The sequence below is a fragment of the Stegostoma tigrinum genome, chromosome 5, assembly GCF_030684315.1.
Source record: "Stegostoma tigrinum isolate sSteTig4 chromosome 5, sSteTig4.hap1, whole genome shotgun sequence".
Classification (NCBI taxonomy): Eukaryota; Metazoa; Chordata; class Chondrichthyes; order Orectolobiformes; family Stegostomatidae; genus Stegostoma; species Stegostoma tigrinum.
The window spans coordinates 118,088,186-118,103,733 of record NC_081358.1 but is presented as its reverse complement, the minus strand read 5'-3'; the positions used below and the strand labels follow the sequence as shown (position 1 = coordinate 118,103,733).

General features: G+C 41.1%; 1 protein-coding gene across 1 annotated transcript in view; it reads left to right on the top strand.

Annotated features, from left to right (window-relative positions):
- The window catches only part of LOC125451748 (centrosomal protein of 192 kDa-like), a 214,670-nt gene that overhangs the window by 12,402 nt on the left and 186,720 nt on the right, over nt 1-15,548 (top strand). Inside the window, exons 8-10 of the mRNA XM_059646356.1 lie at nt 1,414-1,573; nt 5,615-5,814; nt 10,712-10,918. Of these exons, the coding sequence (XP_059502339.1) occupies nt 1,414-1,573; nt 5,615-5,814; nt 10,712-10,918 (567 nt within the window). The remainder of the gene's footprint in view (nt 1-1,413; nt 1,574-5,614; nt 5,815-10,711; nt 10,919-15,548) is intronic.

The window sequence follows — 15,548 nt, the reverse complement described above, 5'->3', positions numbered from 1 at the left end:
CCTTCTTGCCTTCAACCTATGCCATTTAGTTTTCAATTCCCCATCCCAGGAAAAAGACTATATGCATTCGTCCCATCTATGCCTTTCATGATTTCATACATCTGAATAAGGTCACCTCTCAATCTCCTAATGACTGACAGTTTTAGCTGATGATTACATTTTGCTGGATTAAGTTCAAGAATAAGATTAGATGAATGATTATCAGTCAGTTGATATTATTTTACTTCCCATTTTGCTATAAGAATTCTTGGCTTGGTATATGGGTATTATCACATAGTATTTAATATTAAAATCTAACTATTACATGTTTTGCAGTAACGTGACATGTTCTGCTATTTGGATGATGGAAAAAAGTATTATTATAACCTTTTGATTTTACATGTAGTGATATAAACTGGAAGTTGGTTAAGAAAGACCAATAATACTTCTTAGATAATTGGTCATTAATGGGTCACGTTATAAGATTATGATTGTTGTTAAGAGACCAACAAACTCAAAGAAGATCTGTAGCTGTCAGAGTTTAGGGACTCATGATCACAGTCATCTATGTATCATCAGTTAGGTATTCTCAGATAGTTTATTGTGTTTGTTAAGATTCGTCGATTTTGGATATGATGTGACAGTTAGCTAAGCAAAGAAAATAAATGACCCATGACAGATGAAAACACCTTATCGATCCTGAAGCTATTCTTTAGAATTGTGATGCAGAAGGAGTGGACTCAAGAGGATTCCAAAGTGATGGGGTTTTTGTCCCCAACATTTCGCAGGCTTTCGTAGTGCTAGGCTCTGTCCTTCCCTTGGGCTAATGCAGAGGGACTCCTGGTTTTCTCCCAAGAACATGATGGCTGGTACTCTGGACACTTTTTACCTCAAGTTTTCTGTCCCTTTCTTGCCCATTTCTCCACTATCACTACCACCTGGTAATTCTGCTGGCAACCATTGCTGTGTCAATCACTATGGCTGAAAACCATAGGTCAGCTGCTCAAGACATCAGGGTGACCATTCTCCCTTTGCCTACCTTCATTTGCAGGTTAGTTTTCATTCTCTCTAAGAACAAAAGTTCCCATTTTCTGAAACATTCCATTGTTAATAAGGTACATATAGCACTAGATAAATCTTTGGCATCAGTTCACTAAAATATTGTGATTAAGATAGAAACTGATGACATGCATTCACAACAGCAAGGGCTCAACATGTATGGAAGGGAGATTGGGAATGTGGAATTTTGTGAGAAGCTAGAAGAAATCTCTTCTGTAACATCATTTAAAGGCAGAAGATACTCATTAAAGAGAACACCACTATGGCAGAATGAGTGAATGTTTAGAACACAAAGCTCATGAAATTATCCAAATTAATTTGCCAGTTCATGCTTAATATGCACTGTTAACTGAAGTTCATTTGCTTTATTTTCAGCTAACTATATGGACAATTGGAAATGTACTGGCATTTTAAAAGGAGATGGAAGTCCAGTAAATAATGCCTTACTCCAGCAGCCAATGGGTGGTCTTAGTTCTTCAGCATTTAACAGTGCCACTGCACAGAATGCGCTGAATGGAACGTCTTCTGCAGGAAGGTAGGTTGATGGTGCCTTCAGTTCAGAACTATTGATGAAGGACTATAAACAACTCTGTACAGTTCTGGTTGCCCTGCTAGAGAAGGGATATGATCAGATTGGAGAGAGTTCAGAAAAGATTTACCAGGATGTTGTTGGGACCGGTGAGTTTGAATTACAGGGAGATGCTAGGACTTTTTCACTGGAATGGAGGAGGTTGGGCTGACTTTAGAGTTTTATAAAGTTATGAGCTGCATTGATAAGGTGAATATCAAAGGTCTTCTCCCTAAGGTGGGGGCATTCCAAACTAGAGGGTGTATTTTTAAGGTGAGAGGAGAAAGATTTAGAAGGGACCCGAGGGTCCAAGTTTTCTCAGTGTTTGGTGTATGGAATGAAGTGCCAGAGGAAGTACCAGCTGCAGGTACAGTTACAACATTTAAAAGACATTTGGACAAGTATATGAATAGGAAAGGTTTTGAATGATATGGGCCAAACACAGGAAAATGGATGTGAGATTGCTCGCTGAGCTGCAAGGTTAGTTTTCAGACGTTTCGTCACCATTCTAGGTAACATCATCAGTGAGCCTCCGACGAAGCGCTGGTGTTATGTCCCGCTTTCTATTTATCTGTTTAGGTTTCCTTGGGTTGGTGATGTCATTTCCTGCATTGGTGATGTCAACTGTGACAAATACTACATTGGACAAACTGGCAGGAAGCTAGCCACCAGGATACATGAACATCAACTAGCCACAAAACGACATGACCCACTGTCACTCGTATCCTTACATACAGATGAGGAAGGACACCACTTTGATTGGGACAACACATCCATCCTAGGACAAGCCAAACAGAGACACGCACGAGAATTCCTAGAAGCATGGCATTCCAACAGGAACTCCATCAACAAACACATTGATTTGGAGCCAATCTACCATTCCCTGAGAAAAAGAACAGGAAATGACATCACCAACCCAAGGAAACCTAAACAGATAAATAGAAAGCGGGACATAACACCAGCGCTTCGTCAGAGGCTCACTGATGATGTTACCTAGAATGGTGACGAAACATCTGAAAACTAACCTTCCAGCTCAGCAAGCAATCTCACATCCAGAACCTCAACCTGAGCTACAAATCTTCTCAAAACTCACTAACAGGAAAATGGAACTAGTTTAGTTTGGGAAACTTGGTTGGCATGGACAAGTTGGACTGAATGGTCTGTTTCTATGCTGTATGATTCGATGACAAGGCCACTGTTTGGGAGTTAATAAATGCTGTTTGACCATTTTTAGCATTGCCTAAGTTGGCTTTACACTGTAGCAATAGAACATGGAGGATCCCATGGACATGCAGACCATGTGTGAAATCTGTTGTAAATAATAATTGGCTTCACTGAAACTTTATGATGTAAACATTTCTTTTGTGCTGGGTTAGGACTAGAAGCTGATTTCAGTGCAAAAGATTAAATGGGTGCACCTGGAAACATAGAAATAGGAATGGGTGTAGGACATTCAGCCCTTGATGCCTGTTCTGCCATTTGGTGCAATCATGCTGATCAACCAACTCAGTTTAATGGTCATCTTGCTGAACATGGGGCTGAAGTAAGAAACTTGCCATTTGGCAAATAGAGTACTGTGGCAAGCTTTGTTCTTAAAACAAGATGCTATTATTGCTTTTTTGAAACTTACTCCTTTATGCTTGTACATTCAATCTTTTGCAGATTTTTGAGCGATTGAATCAACTTTTTAAAAATGTATTACTTGGTTAAAAAATAATCTTCCTGAATAAGCCTCTAAGCGCTGAGCATTAACGTCCAGGATGCACAGGTTCTGCATATAAATGTTAAGTTTTTTTTCAATAGACTTCTTTGAAAAGAAACAGAATATAGTCATTGCTATAAATCAGATTCCATAGTCCTCAAGATGAGGAATCAGTATAACTCATGTTGTGCCCAAATGGTTGTGCATGGTATCCATAACTCTGAAGTTGTTTCTTCTTGGAAGTATTGATGCATGTAACGTTGAAATGCATTTGAAATAATGAATGTCTAAACTAATAAAAGAATAAAAACTATATAACAAAGTGTGATTTCCAATGCTTGGAACCAGAAACCATGCTCATGGCGCAGAATACTGTCTGTTGCACTTATGTGTACATAACTCTGAGCTTATACATATGGGTTAAAATATTTTAATTTTTATGGTTTGAGTAAACCAAATCCCAAATTTCTGTGTATGAGGCAGCAGTAGTAATGTGTTAGATTTATGGTAGATCAGCATTACTGTCTTAAAGAAACTATATAAAGAAAACCTAGATATCAAAGAATATAACTAAAAGAAAAATAGTTAGATGGAAGTCTTTTACTTTAAATACTGGGACAGAGGCTAGTTGAAATAAATCACTTCGTCTTCCAACGCATATGGAGACACTTCATTGAAAGCATTTATGATTTAGTGTAACATCAGAGAAACCTCCTGTAGATTACCAATTACAATCTGTTCAGTGGTATTTTTGAAATGTGTTTTGTATTTAAATTGGAGAACATAGTTAAGGATTTTTCTCTGGCCAGCAATCTTCTTTCACTCCAGTTATTTGAAGTGTCAAGTGTTTTCAATGGTGTCTGATCCCAAATGACTGGAAATTTAACCTCCTGATCCCTTTCCTTTTAAAGGATGCTTTGGTTAAGTATGAAAAATTGTAGGGGCAAATCATCTTTAATGTGTGGCATGGAAGATTAGTTTCAAAATCAATCCAAAATAATGTGTCAACAGAAGTTGCCTCTCACCCCCTTCAGATATACTCCATTTTTGAATTTGCTGCACTGTGATGCGGGTCAGTGGTTGCAGACATTGCTTTCTGCCTACACGATTTGTATTCACTTATCAAAGTAACAATTTTTGGAGCAGTCAACAAAGGATTTGGGTTTCTTTATTCAGCCGTCAAAATAAAAGTTGCATCTGAAATGTTATCTTCTCCAGCCATTAACCCCATCACCAAAACATTTATCAAATAGAAAGGATTATAGACATTTTCAAATTTGAAATGTAGTATTTGTTCATTTTTTTTTCTTTTAGGAAACCTTGATACATCTTGCCATCTGCGCATATTATGCCCTTTTCAACAGACAGAAAATTCAGCTGATCTCAAGCTAACTGGAATAACTTTGCTGTTTTGCTGCTTGTTGCATGCACACAGGAATGAAAAACGAACTCCTTTATCCCCTTCCCAGCGTCACCTGATATCACTTGAGGCCAACTAGCAACCTGCTTACTAATAATCTTGGATGGAAAGCTTTATAAAATAGATTTTTTTCCCGTTTGTTAGTGTTTCTTTCCTGAATATGTTTGACATTGTTCTTGAACAGTTGATTTCAATGTCCTGGAAACTTAGGAGAAGCACGTTTTGCTTTACCTTACAGAAGCTTGAAAGAACTCTATTTTGCATCTTCTGTGGCCATATAAATACATTAAGTTTGTGGTAAATTACAACTTTTGTAAAAACAAAATTAAGAACAACACTGCAGAAGAATAAGGCTGAGGGAAAATACAATTTAACTAATTTGATTTCGAGATGCGTTGATTTTCATTCTAAATAACAGCTACACACACAGCAACACCAAACATTCATTGAGCTTGAAAGTGGGGATATACAAATGCAAACAGCTATGTTCTGTTTTTTTTAAATTGTGGGACCAGTATTCTGTGTTCTAACTAGAACTAAATAAATTAAGAATCACATTGACACAGTATTGTGTGTGCTTGATTTTTTTCACTGTTGGATTTTAGGTTTTGTTTTGTTTGCAGTATTTCTTCTAATACTGATGCATCAGCATTATGTTTGCATTTTGATGGAGGAACTGTTTGAAAATACAATGAGAGGCATTGGAACTATTGGATAACATTTTCTTCCTGTGGAATGTTTGCTGAACCATGGCCCAGTATTATATTTTTATTTTCAGGCGTGTGTAACTTTCATTTTCTGATATTCACCACATATCTCTTTGTCTTGTGTTCTTTTACTCCCATTTTATTTTCTCACCTGTGTATTCCCATCTACATCGTTTCAGGTATTTCTTTCCCCCTTCGGATCATGCTCGGGCTGGATCAAGATGGTCCAGTTATGCCCAGCTTCTTCCTCTTCCTCCTCCTCTTCCTCCTATCGCAGAACAGTCTTGTGATGCTGATGCAACTCACCTTCAGTATCGTAACCCTCACGGTCAATACTCCTGCAGAACTCTCAATTCCTTGCCAGAGAATGAGGGGGTGCAATAAAAAAGCATACTTATGCAAAGCTAGTAATTGTATATGTTTCTGCTGAGTTAAATTTACTCCCTCGTGATCTCTGTACTGTAGATAGTTTATTGGTATTCCAACAATCATACGTGATGTAAATAATCTGATGTTGAATTGTCTGTATCAGTCACTCCAGTAGGTCCAAAATGTTTTGAGTGGAAAGCTGCATTTAACATCTATATACAATAACGAACAGCTAATAAACCAAGTTAAACGAACAGAATTATGTGCCTTAGAAATGCCTATTGTTAATTGATTTTTAATGAAGATTAATTTGTATCGTAAAGGAATTCTGAAAGAAATATTTAATTTTGAAATGATCAGTTGTTACAGATGTAATTTCTGGTGTTATAGTTGAGACAAAATTGTGTAATGTGTTACCAATCTAAAACAGAGTGGTGCAAGGCTGTTGGCAAGATGACCATATGAGCTGATTGAGAATGCCATTCCTGCCTTTGAGCTGAAATAGATCAGACACAGTCAGTATTTTGCTAAACATTTGTAAAGGTAATGGTAAGAAACTGCATTTAAAAATCAACGGAATGTAAAATTATTTTGTGACAAAAATAAAGATACATGCAAACAATTGACTCAAATACAGTATGTGATGGCATCCACTGGTGGGGGAAATGATAGTCGTCAAGACATTGTGTGGCAATTTTGTCTCTTAAATAGCATAAACATTTGAAAATGATAAATTTTCATAAAATCCAGTGTGGAAGCTGGCCATTCAGCCCACCCAGACCCCTACCCTGTAAGCCTACATTTCTCACAGCTAATCCACTTAACAACATGCAAATCTTTGGACTGTGGGAGAAAACCCATCCTCTGATGCTGCTTGGCCTGCTGTGTACATCCAGCTCTTCACCTTGTTATCGCAAACTGCAAGCTGACAGTCACCTGAGGGCGGAATCAAACCAGTGTCCCTGGTTTCATCCATCTCTACATTATGTCAGATTCTCCAGCATTGGCAGTTCCTACTATCTCTGTAACAAAAATAATCTATTCCTTCCAAAGTAATTGCATCTCTAAAGTATACTAAGTCCCAAGTTGTTTTATTCTCCCTTTCTTTTTCCTGTATTGAGCTTTCCAATGAGCCTTCAAAATAGCAATACAAAAATACTATTAAAATGGAGTACGGCAGGATTGATATTGAGGTTGGTTGGCTTGCCGAGCTGTTTCGTTCGGCAGATGTTACGTTACCGTGCTGGGTAACAACCTCGATGAAGCGTCGGTGTGTTTTCCCGCATGGTTTTTAAAGTCTGGGGTCCATTGCGATGGATTGCCTCACTTTGGGTTTCCTCTGTAGTGGAATGTATATGGGATTGAGTTCAATGTATTTATTATTAGCCTGCTTCGTGGAGTACCATGCTTCCAGGAATTCTTGTACTTGTCTCTGCCTAGCCTGTCCCAGGATCTTAGTGTTGTCCCAGTCGAAGTCGTGATTCTCCTTGTCCATGTGGATTGAGATGAGTGAGTATTGGTCGTGTCTTTTTGTAGCCAGTTGGTGTTCATGTACTCTTGTTGTTAGTTTCCTTTCTGTTTGTCCAATGTAGTGTTTTGCGCAGTCTCAACAGGGGATCTAGTAGATGACATTGGTTCTGTCCATGGTGGGAAGTGGGTCTTTAGTTCGGGTGAGCACTTGTCGTAGGGTTGATGTGGGTTTGTGTGCCACTCTGATGCCCAGCGGTTGTAGAAGTCTTGTGGTGAGTTCTGACGTGTTCCTGATGTAGGGTAGTGTGATAAGTGTGGCGGGGTGTGTAGAATCTTTCTGATGCTGTTCTTGTAGGCATCTCCACATGACCAATACTCACTCATCTCAATCCACATGGACAAGGAGAATCACGGACTCTGACTGGAACAATACCAAGATCCTGAGACAGGCTTGACAGAGACAAGCACAAGAATTCCTGGAAGCATGGCACTTCACGAAGCATGCTATTAATAAACACATTGAACTCGACCCCATATACGTTCCACTATGAAGTAAACCCAGAAGTGAGGCAATCCATTGCAACGGACCCCAGAAGTTAAAACCAGGTGGGAAAACGCACCGACGCTTCATCGGAGGCTGCACTGAGGATGTTACCCAGCACAGTAACGAAACAATAAAATGTGAGGCTGGACGAACACAGCAGGCCAAGCAGCATCTCAGGAGCACAAAAGCTGACGTTTCGGGCCTAGACCCTTCATCAGAGAGGGGGATGGGGGGAGGGAACTGGAATAAATAGGGATAGAGGGGGAGGCGGACCGAAGATGGAGAGTAAAGAAGATAGGTGGAGAGAGTGTAGGTGGGGAGGTAGGGAGGGGATAGGTCAGTCCAGGGAAGACGGACAGGTCAAGGAGGTGGGATGAGGTTAGTAGGTAGCGGGGGGTGCGGCTTGGGGTGGGAGGAAGGGATGGGTGAGAGGAAGAACCGGTTAGGGAGGCAGAGACAGGTTGGACTGGTTTTGGGATGCAGTGGGTGGGGGGGAAGAGCTGGGCTGGTTGTGTGGTGCAGTGGGGGGAGGGGACGAACTGGGCTGGTTGAGGGATGCAGTAGGGGAAGGGGAGATTTTGAAACTGGTGAAGTCCACATTGATACCATATGGCTGCAGGGTTCCCAGGCGGAATATGAGTTGCTGTTCCTGCAACCTTCGGGTGGCATCATTGTGGCAGTGCAGGAGGCCCATGATGGACATGTCATCAAGAGAATGGGAGGGGAAGTGGAAATGGTTTGCGACTGGGAGGTGCAGTTTTTTGCGAACTGAGCGGAGGTGTTCTGCAAAGCGGTCCCCAAGCCTCCGCTTGGTTTCCCCAATTTGATGACATGTCCATCATGGGCCTCCTGCACTGCCACAATGATGCCACCCGAAGGATGCAGGAACAGCAACTCATATTCCGCCTGGGAACCCTGCAGCCATATGGTATCAATGTGGACTTCACCAGTTTCAAAATCTCCCCTTCCCCTACTGCATCCCTCAACCAGCCCAGTTCGTCCCCTCCCCCCACTGCACCACACAACCAGCCCAGCTCTTCCCCCCCACCCACTGCATCCCAAAACCAGTCCAACCTGTCTCTGCCTCCCTAACCGGTTCTTCCTCTCACCCATCCCTTCCTCCCACCCCAAGCCGCACCCCCCGCTACCTACTAACCTCATCCCACCTCCTTGACCTGTCCGTCTTCCCTGGACTGACCTATCCCCTCCCTACCTCCCCACCTACACTCTCTCCACCTATCTTCTTTACTCTCCATCTTCGGTCCGCCTCCCCCTCTCTCCCTATTTATTCCAGTTCCCTCCCCCCATCCCCCTCTCTGATGAAGGGTCTAGGCCCGAAACGTCAGCTTTTGTGCTCCCGAGATGCTGCTTGGCCTGCTGTGTTCGTCCAGCCTCACATTTTATTATCTTGGAATCTCCAGCATCTGCAGTTCCCATTATCTCTCTCACAGTAACGAAACATCTGTGGAACAACAAAACAGCTCGGCGAGCCAGAATAACTCAAATTTACAGCATGTTCTGTAGATGAGTATCATGTAAGGGAAAGGCATGTTGACATCAAGATTGTGGATCACCCTACCCAATTTCACAAATAAACAATCCCTATTTCAAGAAACCTGGATTCCCATGCTCCTCCCCAAGAAGAAAACTATCAGTCAACCCATCCTACATTGCCAACACCCACTGCCAGAAAGAAGATGGGAGCCATGGTTGTGGTTTGAATGTTGCAATTTGCCTATCGAAGTATTTTAAAGTTATGATAGTTCATTTTCTGACCACCTATCTCCGCCAGCCTATTGCCGCCTCCACGTATTGGTTCATCTGTTGTTGAAAACTCCTTTCACCTTTATTCCTAATATCACAGTACACCTATTAACAGCCTACAAATATTGTACTTGTGCTAAACTTAACTCACTCCAATTGTCCTTTACTCATTACCTATTTTCACTGATTCTCTGTCTGAAAACACACCAAATGTAAAATCTTTTTTTAAAATAAATGCCTCCGTGTCCTCACTTATCCCTGAAATCCCTCTAAGCTGCACATTCTTGCAAGATATCTGTGCTTATCTAGTTTTAGCATCTTAGCCATTTATTCATTCTGCCATTAGCAACTGTGCCTCTTGGCCCTTTGCCAGTAGGCTGTGTTTACTTTCAGGACATGCACAGGATCGCAGTCAAAGCACTGTTAAGGTGAAAATACTGCCTCAACCAATGTAACACTGTAATTAGATAAGATATGACCAATTCCAGGTACAAACTCTGGGTTCTCAGCCAACAGAAGACAAAAACACAGTCTCACCCCTTTTCCTCCCACACCTGAACATCACATTCTCAACTTGTGCGAACTAATAATGCCAAATGTACCATAAAAATACACTTTACAAGTGTATATGTGGCCAAAGTATACAAATCATAAACTTTTAAGATAATCCAATCATATGCACAGGAGTTGCAACAAATGGTTCAATGAAAAACGGAGAAAGACATGCCAAGAGAAGTGCCAGGCATACCTAAAAATGAGGTGTTAACCTGGTGAGGCTACCAAGACAGGGCTAATTGTGTGCCAATTAATAAGCAATTTCAAATGATCAAATTTGAGTTCTGCAGTCTTGCTACATCATATGGTGAATAGTGGTGCATAGTTAATTCACTAGAGAAGGAGGCTCCATCAACATCCCCAAACTCAAGAACGGAGGATCCCAGCACATCTATGCAAACGAGAAAGCTGAACCATTCACAATAACAATCTATCAGTAGTGCCAAGTAAATGACTTCATTTTTCTTCCTCCTTGGTGTTATATATCTCATAGGCACCTGCAGATGAAGTTGTTGGGATATCTGTTGTTAGCAAAGACTTTGTTTAGGTCTTTGCTCTTCTTTCTTCTATGCAGGACAATGCCAACAGGACACAGTACGTCCCAAAACACTGGCCACACTACCCTACATCAAGAACGTATCTGAACTGACGAGACTCCTATGGAATGATATGGAATCTCCTATGGCCTCAAGGAATCATGGCAGCACACAAACTCACAGCCGCACTGTGACAAACACTCACAAGGACCAAAGACCCCTTTCCCATGACATGCATGACCAACGTAGTTTAGAAAATACCTTGCAATGACTCCAATAAACATTACATTGCCCAGACCAGAAGGAAACTAGCCATCAGGATACATGAACACCAGGTAGCAGCAAAAAGACATGACAAACCTTTCCCCATCTCAGTGCGCTCGGACAATGAAGGCCATCATTTAACCACATGACCATCCTAGCTCAAGCCAACCACAGACACACATGGGAATTCCTAATCAACAAACACGTGGAATTAGAACCCATTGACAAACCCATGCAGAACAGAACCAGAAATGACACAACCCAACTTAACAGACCGGATCATATGAATACCAAGCACAGTAGAACAGCTTCAGTTCATCAGAGGCCTCAATGATGATGTTACATAGCACGGAGACGAAACGTCTGTACGACAGCCAACTCGGTGAGCAAGCCAACAATCTTGTCCACAATCTAAGCTACAAATCATTGCAAGAACCTTAAAAGTTCCTTGGGGCACTGTCCTCATCCCTATCATCTTCAACTGCAGAATGATCATCAATAACATTCCATCACTGAATCTCCCACTACATTGAATGTAGGAATTATGATTGCAGCTATATGGATTCAGTACAAGATTTCAAAAGAGAGCTGGGTATATATTTGAAAGTGACTAATTTAGAGGGCTATGGTGATTAGCCTGGAAATAGGACTAACTGGGTAACTCTTTTAGGAACCAGTACAGACATAGTGGGTTGAATGGCCTCCTTCTGTACTGTAAATTCCATAATTATATGTTAAGAAGCAGCAGCTTAGATCTGATTATATTAGTTAATTGGATAAAGAAAGCATACAATCATGACATAACAAGGTGTAGAACTGGATGAACACAGTGGGCCAAGCAGCATCACCTCGTTATCTCAGATTCTCCAGCATGGGCAGTTCCTACTAGTTCTGATACAATCATGACAATTGTGATTGGTTCACCATTAAAGAGGACATATAATTGTTGGTGTCAAAAGTGTTTGTCTAGTTTAAGCTATGAGGCAACATCCTGTTCTGTAGCTGAAGTGTTAGGGAACTCCTCCCTGGGTCTTTCTCTTCTTCAGCCTATCTTTCTTCTAAAGAGAGCTCTCTGAGGATCTCCCTGTGCGGCTGAACATTTGATGATATACTGATTTCGAGGGGCAGGTGTTTTACACTGCATGAATTGTCTCAATCCATTGGACTAAGAAGTAACTTCTTATTATCGGTGTCCATGTACACAGATCCTTGAAAGTTGCCACCCAGGTTGACAGGGCTGTTAAGAAGGCATACAGTGTTTTAGCTGTTACTAATAGAAGGATCGAGTTCCGGAATCAAGAGGTTATGGTGAAGGTGTACAAAACTCTGGTGCGGCCGCACTTGGAGTATTGTGTACAGTTCTGGTCACCGCATTATAAGAAGGATGTGGACGCTTTGGAAAGGGTGCAGAGGAGATTTACTAGGATGTTGCCTGGTATGGAGGGAAGGTCTTACGAGGAAAGGCTGAGGGAATTGAGGCTGTTTTCATTACAGAGAAGAAGGTCGAGAGGTGACTTAATTGAAACATATAAAATAATCAGAGGGTTAGACAGGGTGGATAGGGAAAGCCTTTTTCCTAGGATGGTGACGGTGAGCACGAGGGGGCACAGCTTTAAATTGAGGGGTGAAAGATATAGGACAGATGTCAGAGGTAGTTTCTTTACTCAGAGAGTAGTAAGGGAATGGAACACTTTGCCTGCAACGGTAGTAGATTCGCCAACTTTAGGTACATTTAAGTCGTCATTGGACAAGCATATGGACGTACATGGAATAGTGTAGGTTAGATGGGCTTCAGATCGGTATGACAGGTCGGCACAACGTCGAGGGCCAAAGGGCCTGTACTGTGCTGTAATGTTCTATGTTCTACAGTTGTTCCAGCGGATTGGAGGAAGTTGGGCTTCCAACCCAGCAAATATCTCCCCCTTGTTGCTTGCTTTATTTATTTTACATTAAGTTGTTGGATTCTCCTTCATTCTGCATTGAAATTATACTCTTGGCTTTTGAGATCCTGAGCTGGATATGACACATTCAGTTATATCAAACAACAATGCATGGACTTAAAAGATTCTCCAATTCTCCCTTCACCTGTACCCATCTTATTGGCATTTCTTAGTATTTCTCATTAGCCTTCACTTAGCTCAACCCAAATTTCATTTTTAGGCTTTTTTTTAGCCTATTCTTGTCAATACCACTTTGTTTTAAAGTCAGTTTCTCTGAGGAATATATGTTAGCACCCTATCATTCAAAATATTTTCTTGCTGTTCTGGCCACAATAACCATTTTGTCAAGTATATTTTCATGTCTGAAACCTTTCTTTAGTGCATTTTCACCCTGCATTTGTTCATGTTTATTACTTTGTATTTAACAATCGCTTCTGCACATTTACGCTGTTATCTCAAAATTGTGCCACACATTTAGCACACAGATGGACACCAGAGGCTAATCACCTTTTTCAAAAGCATAACAACGATACTCATCATACCACTGCATATTTCTACAATTTCCAGTATACCTCCCATTACCTAGGATCCTAACTTTTCCATTAATTTATTCACATTCTAAAATACTCTAGTACCATAGTGACTTCCTGTTTTACTTAAAAGAATTATTCAACATGGTTAACTACAATCCAAGACTACCTGTTCCCAGCTTCTCAACATAGAAGCAAATCAATTTCAACCTGTGATAAGAACAAAGAAAATTACAGCACAGGAACAGGCCCTTCAAGCCTGTGCCGATTGAGATCCTGTCTAGACCTGTCATCTATTTTCTAAGGATCTGTAATCCTTTGCTCCCTGCCCATCCATATACCTGTCCAGATACATCTTAAAAGACACTATCGTGTCTGCGTCTACCACCTCCGCTTGCAACGCGTTCCAGGCACCCACCACCCTCTGCGTAAAGAACTTTCCATGCATATCTCCCAAAAACTTTCCTCCTCTCACTTTGATATGTTAACTTTTCTTGAGAATCGCAATCACAGTTACCTAATATAGGCAGTCTAAAATTTATGGCAATTTTCTGATAATTTATTGTTTGTTAAGGAGCAGCAGTTCAGGTATGACAATTAAGAAAATTAATTTAGAAAACGTGTGACAATCATTGCTGAAGACATGGAATGAGTTGGTCCTGTTGAGGGCAACTCTCTGCTCTTTACCTGATGTTACAGAGAACTCCTTTTTGGTTTTTTCTTTCTTCATCTGGACCATCTTACATCTGGAGAAGACAGCTCTCTGAAGGCTGCCTGATGAGGATGCCCAATGAGGACCACTTGATGAGAACTGCTCTCTGCCCCTGAGCTTTTGATGATGCGCAATCTTTCTAAGGGTAGGTAACTTACAATATATCAACCTTTTCTCTGAATCTTTTTGGCCAATCACAATGGGACAGCTATTTACGACATCAGATGACCATTGTCTCCTTGGCCACCTTCATTTGAAGTGTAGTTTTCATTCCTTCGCAGAACAAAACCTTATTTTCAAAAACACTGCACCCAAAATAGTGTGGTGCCCAACAAATCTTTTGTTTCTGTGATATAGGCTAGTTTCTAATGTAACAGAGTTAAATGAGGTCTCATGGCACATACGAAATGCTAGTTATTGAATACTAAGAGTACCTATGTTTAAAGGAAACCCAAATTTAAACAACTGTCAACATTTTGGGGGTTTCCACTGATCAGAAACTGAACTGGACTAGCCATGTTAAATAGTGAGGCTGCAAGAGCAGGTCAAAATCTTGCAGCAAGTAGCTCACCTCCTAATGTCCTAAAGCCCAAAATCAACAAAAAGGCACAAGCCAGGATTACTCCCCACTTGTCTGCTTGAGTGCACTTCAACTGTTTGGTCCTGAAGGAAGACAGGATGGTTCAACTGCAAATGTTTTAAGGTCTGCAATCTCATCCTGACAACTTGCTTAAATCCTGTGGCTAAAATTGTGGTTGATTTTGAGGGAGTGTGAAGTATATAGGTTTTTTCACTCAGGGTGGACAAGAGGATAAGATTCATGGTGTCACCTACAAGCACTATGTTTTTGTCTGGGAGAAAGACATCATTGGTTTCCCTGACAAAGTGCCTGTGAGTACGTCAGCATTAGGGCTGACCAGTACCAGGCCTTCAAAAGCAAGGCTGTGATGTTCTCTGAACATCATCAACCTCATATAAAGACACCAAACCATCAATCTAGTGAACAGTTTGGGAATGAACTCTTGACTGAGACAAGTTTCATAGCTGTAGAAGCACAAACAATGATGACAGTGCCTCACTGCTGATAGGGACCCAAAGAGCTTGATGCTTGAAGAAGGTATCTAAATCGGATAACTGGTGGGTTTGTGCAATGAGTACAGCTGATTCCAACGAGACATCAGCAGATTCTTCATTTCTTTCATCCAAATGAGTGTCTACTACACTATTACTGTCATAATCATCACCCAAGACAACTATCTTACAAGCTGTAACCATGTATTGGTGGTCTTAATCTGGCAGGAAATTACAGTTGCTGGGAAAATGCTTACTGGTTGACCCACTTCTTTGTGTCAACGTGGAAGGGGACAAGGGTCCACGTGTAAATTAATTTTAGACACCAAGGCTCAAATGTATTGACAGCTGTTTGATT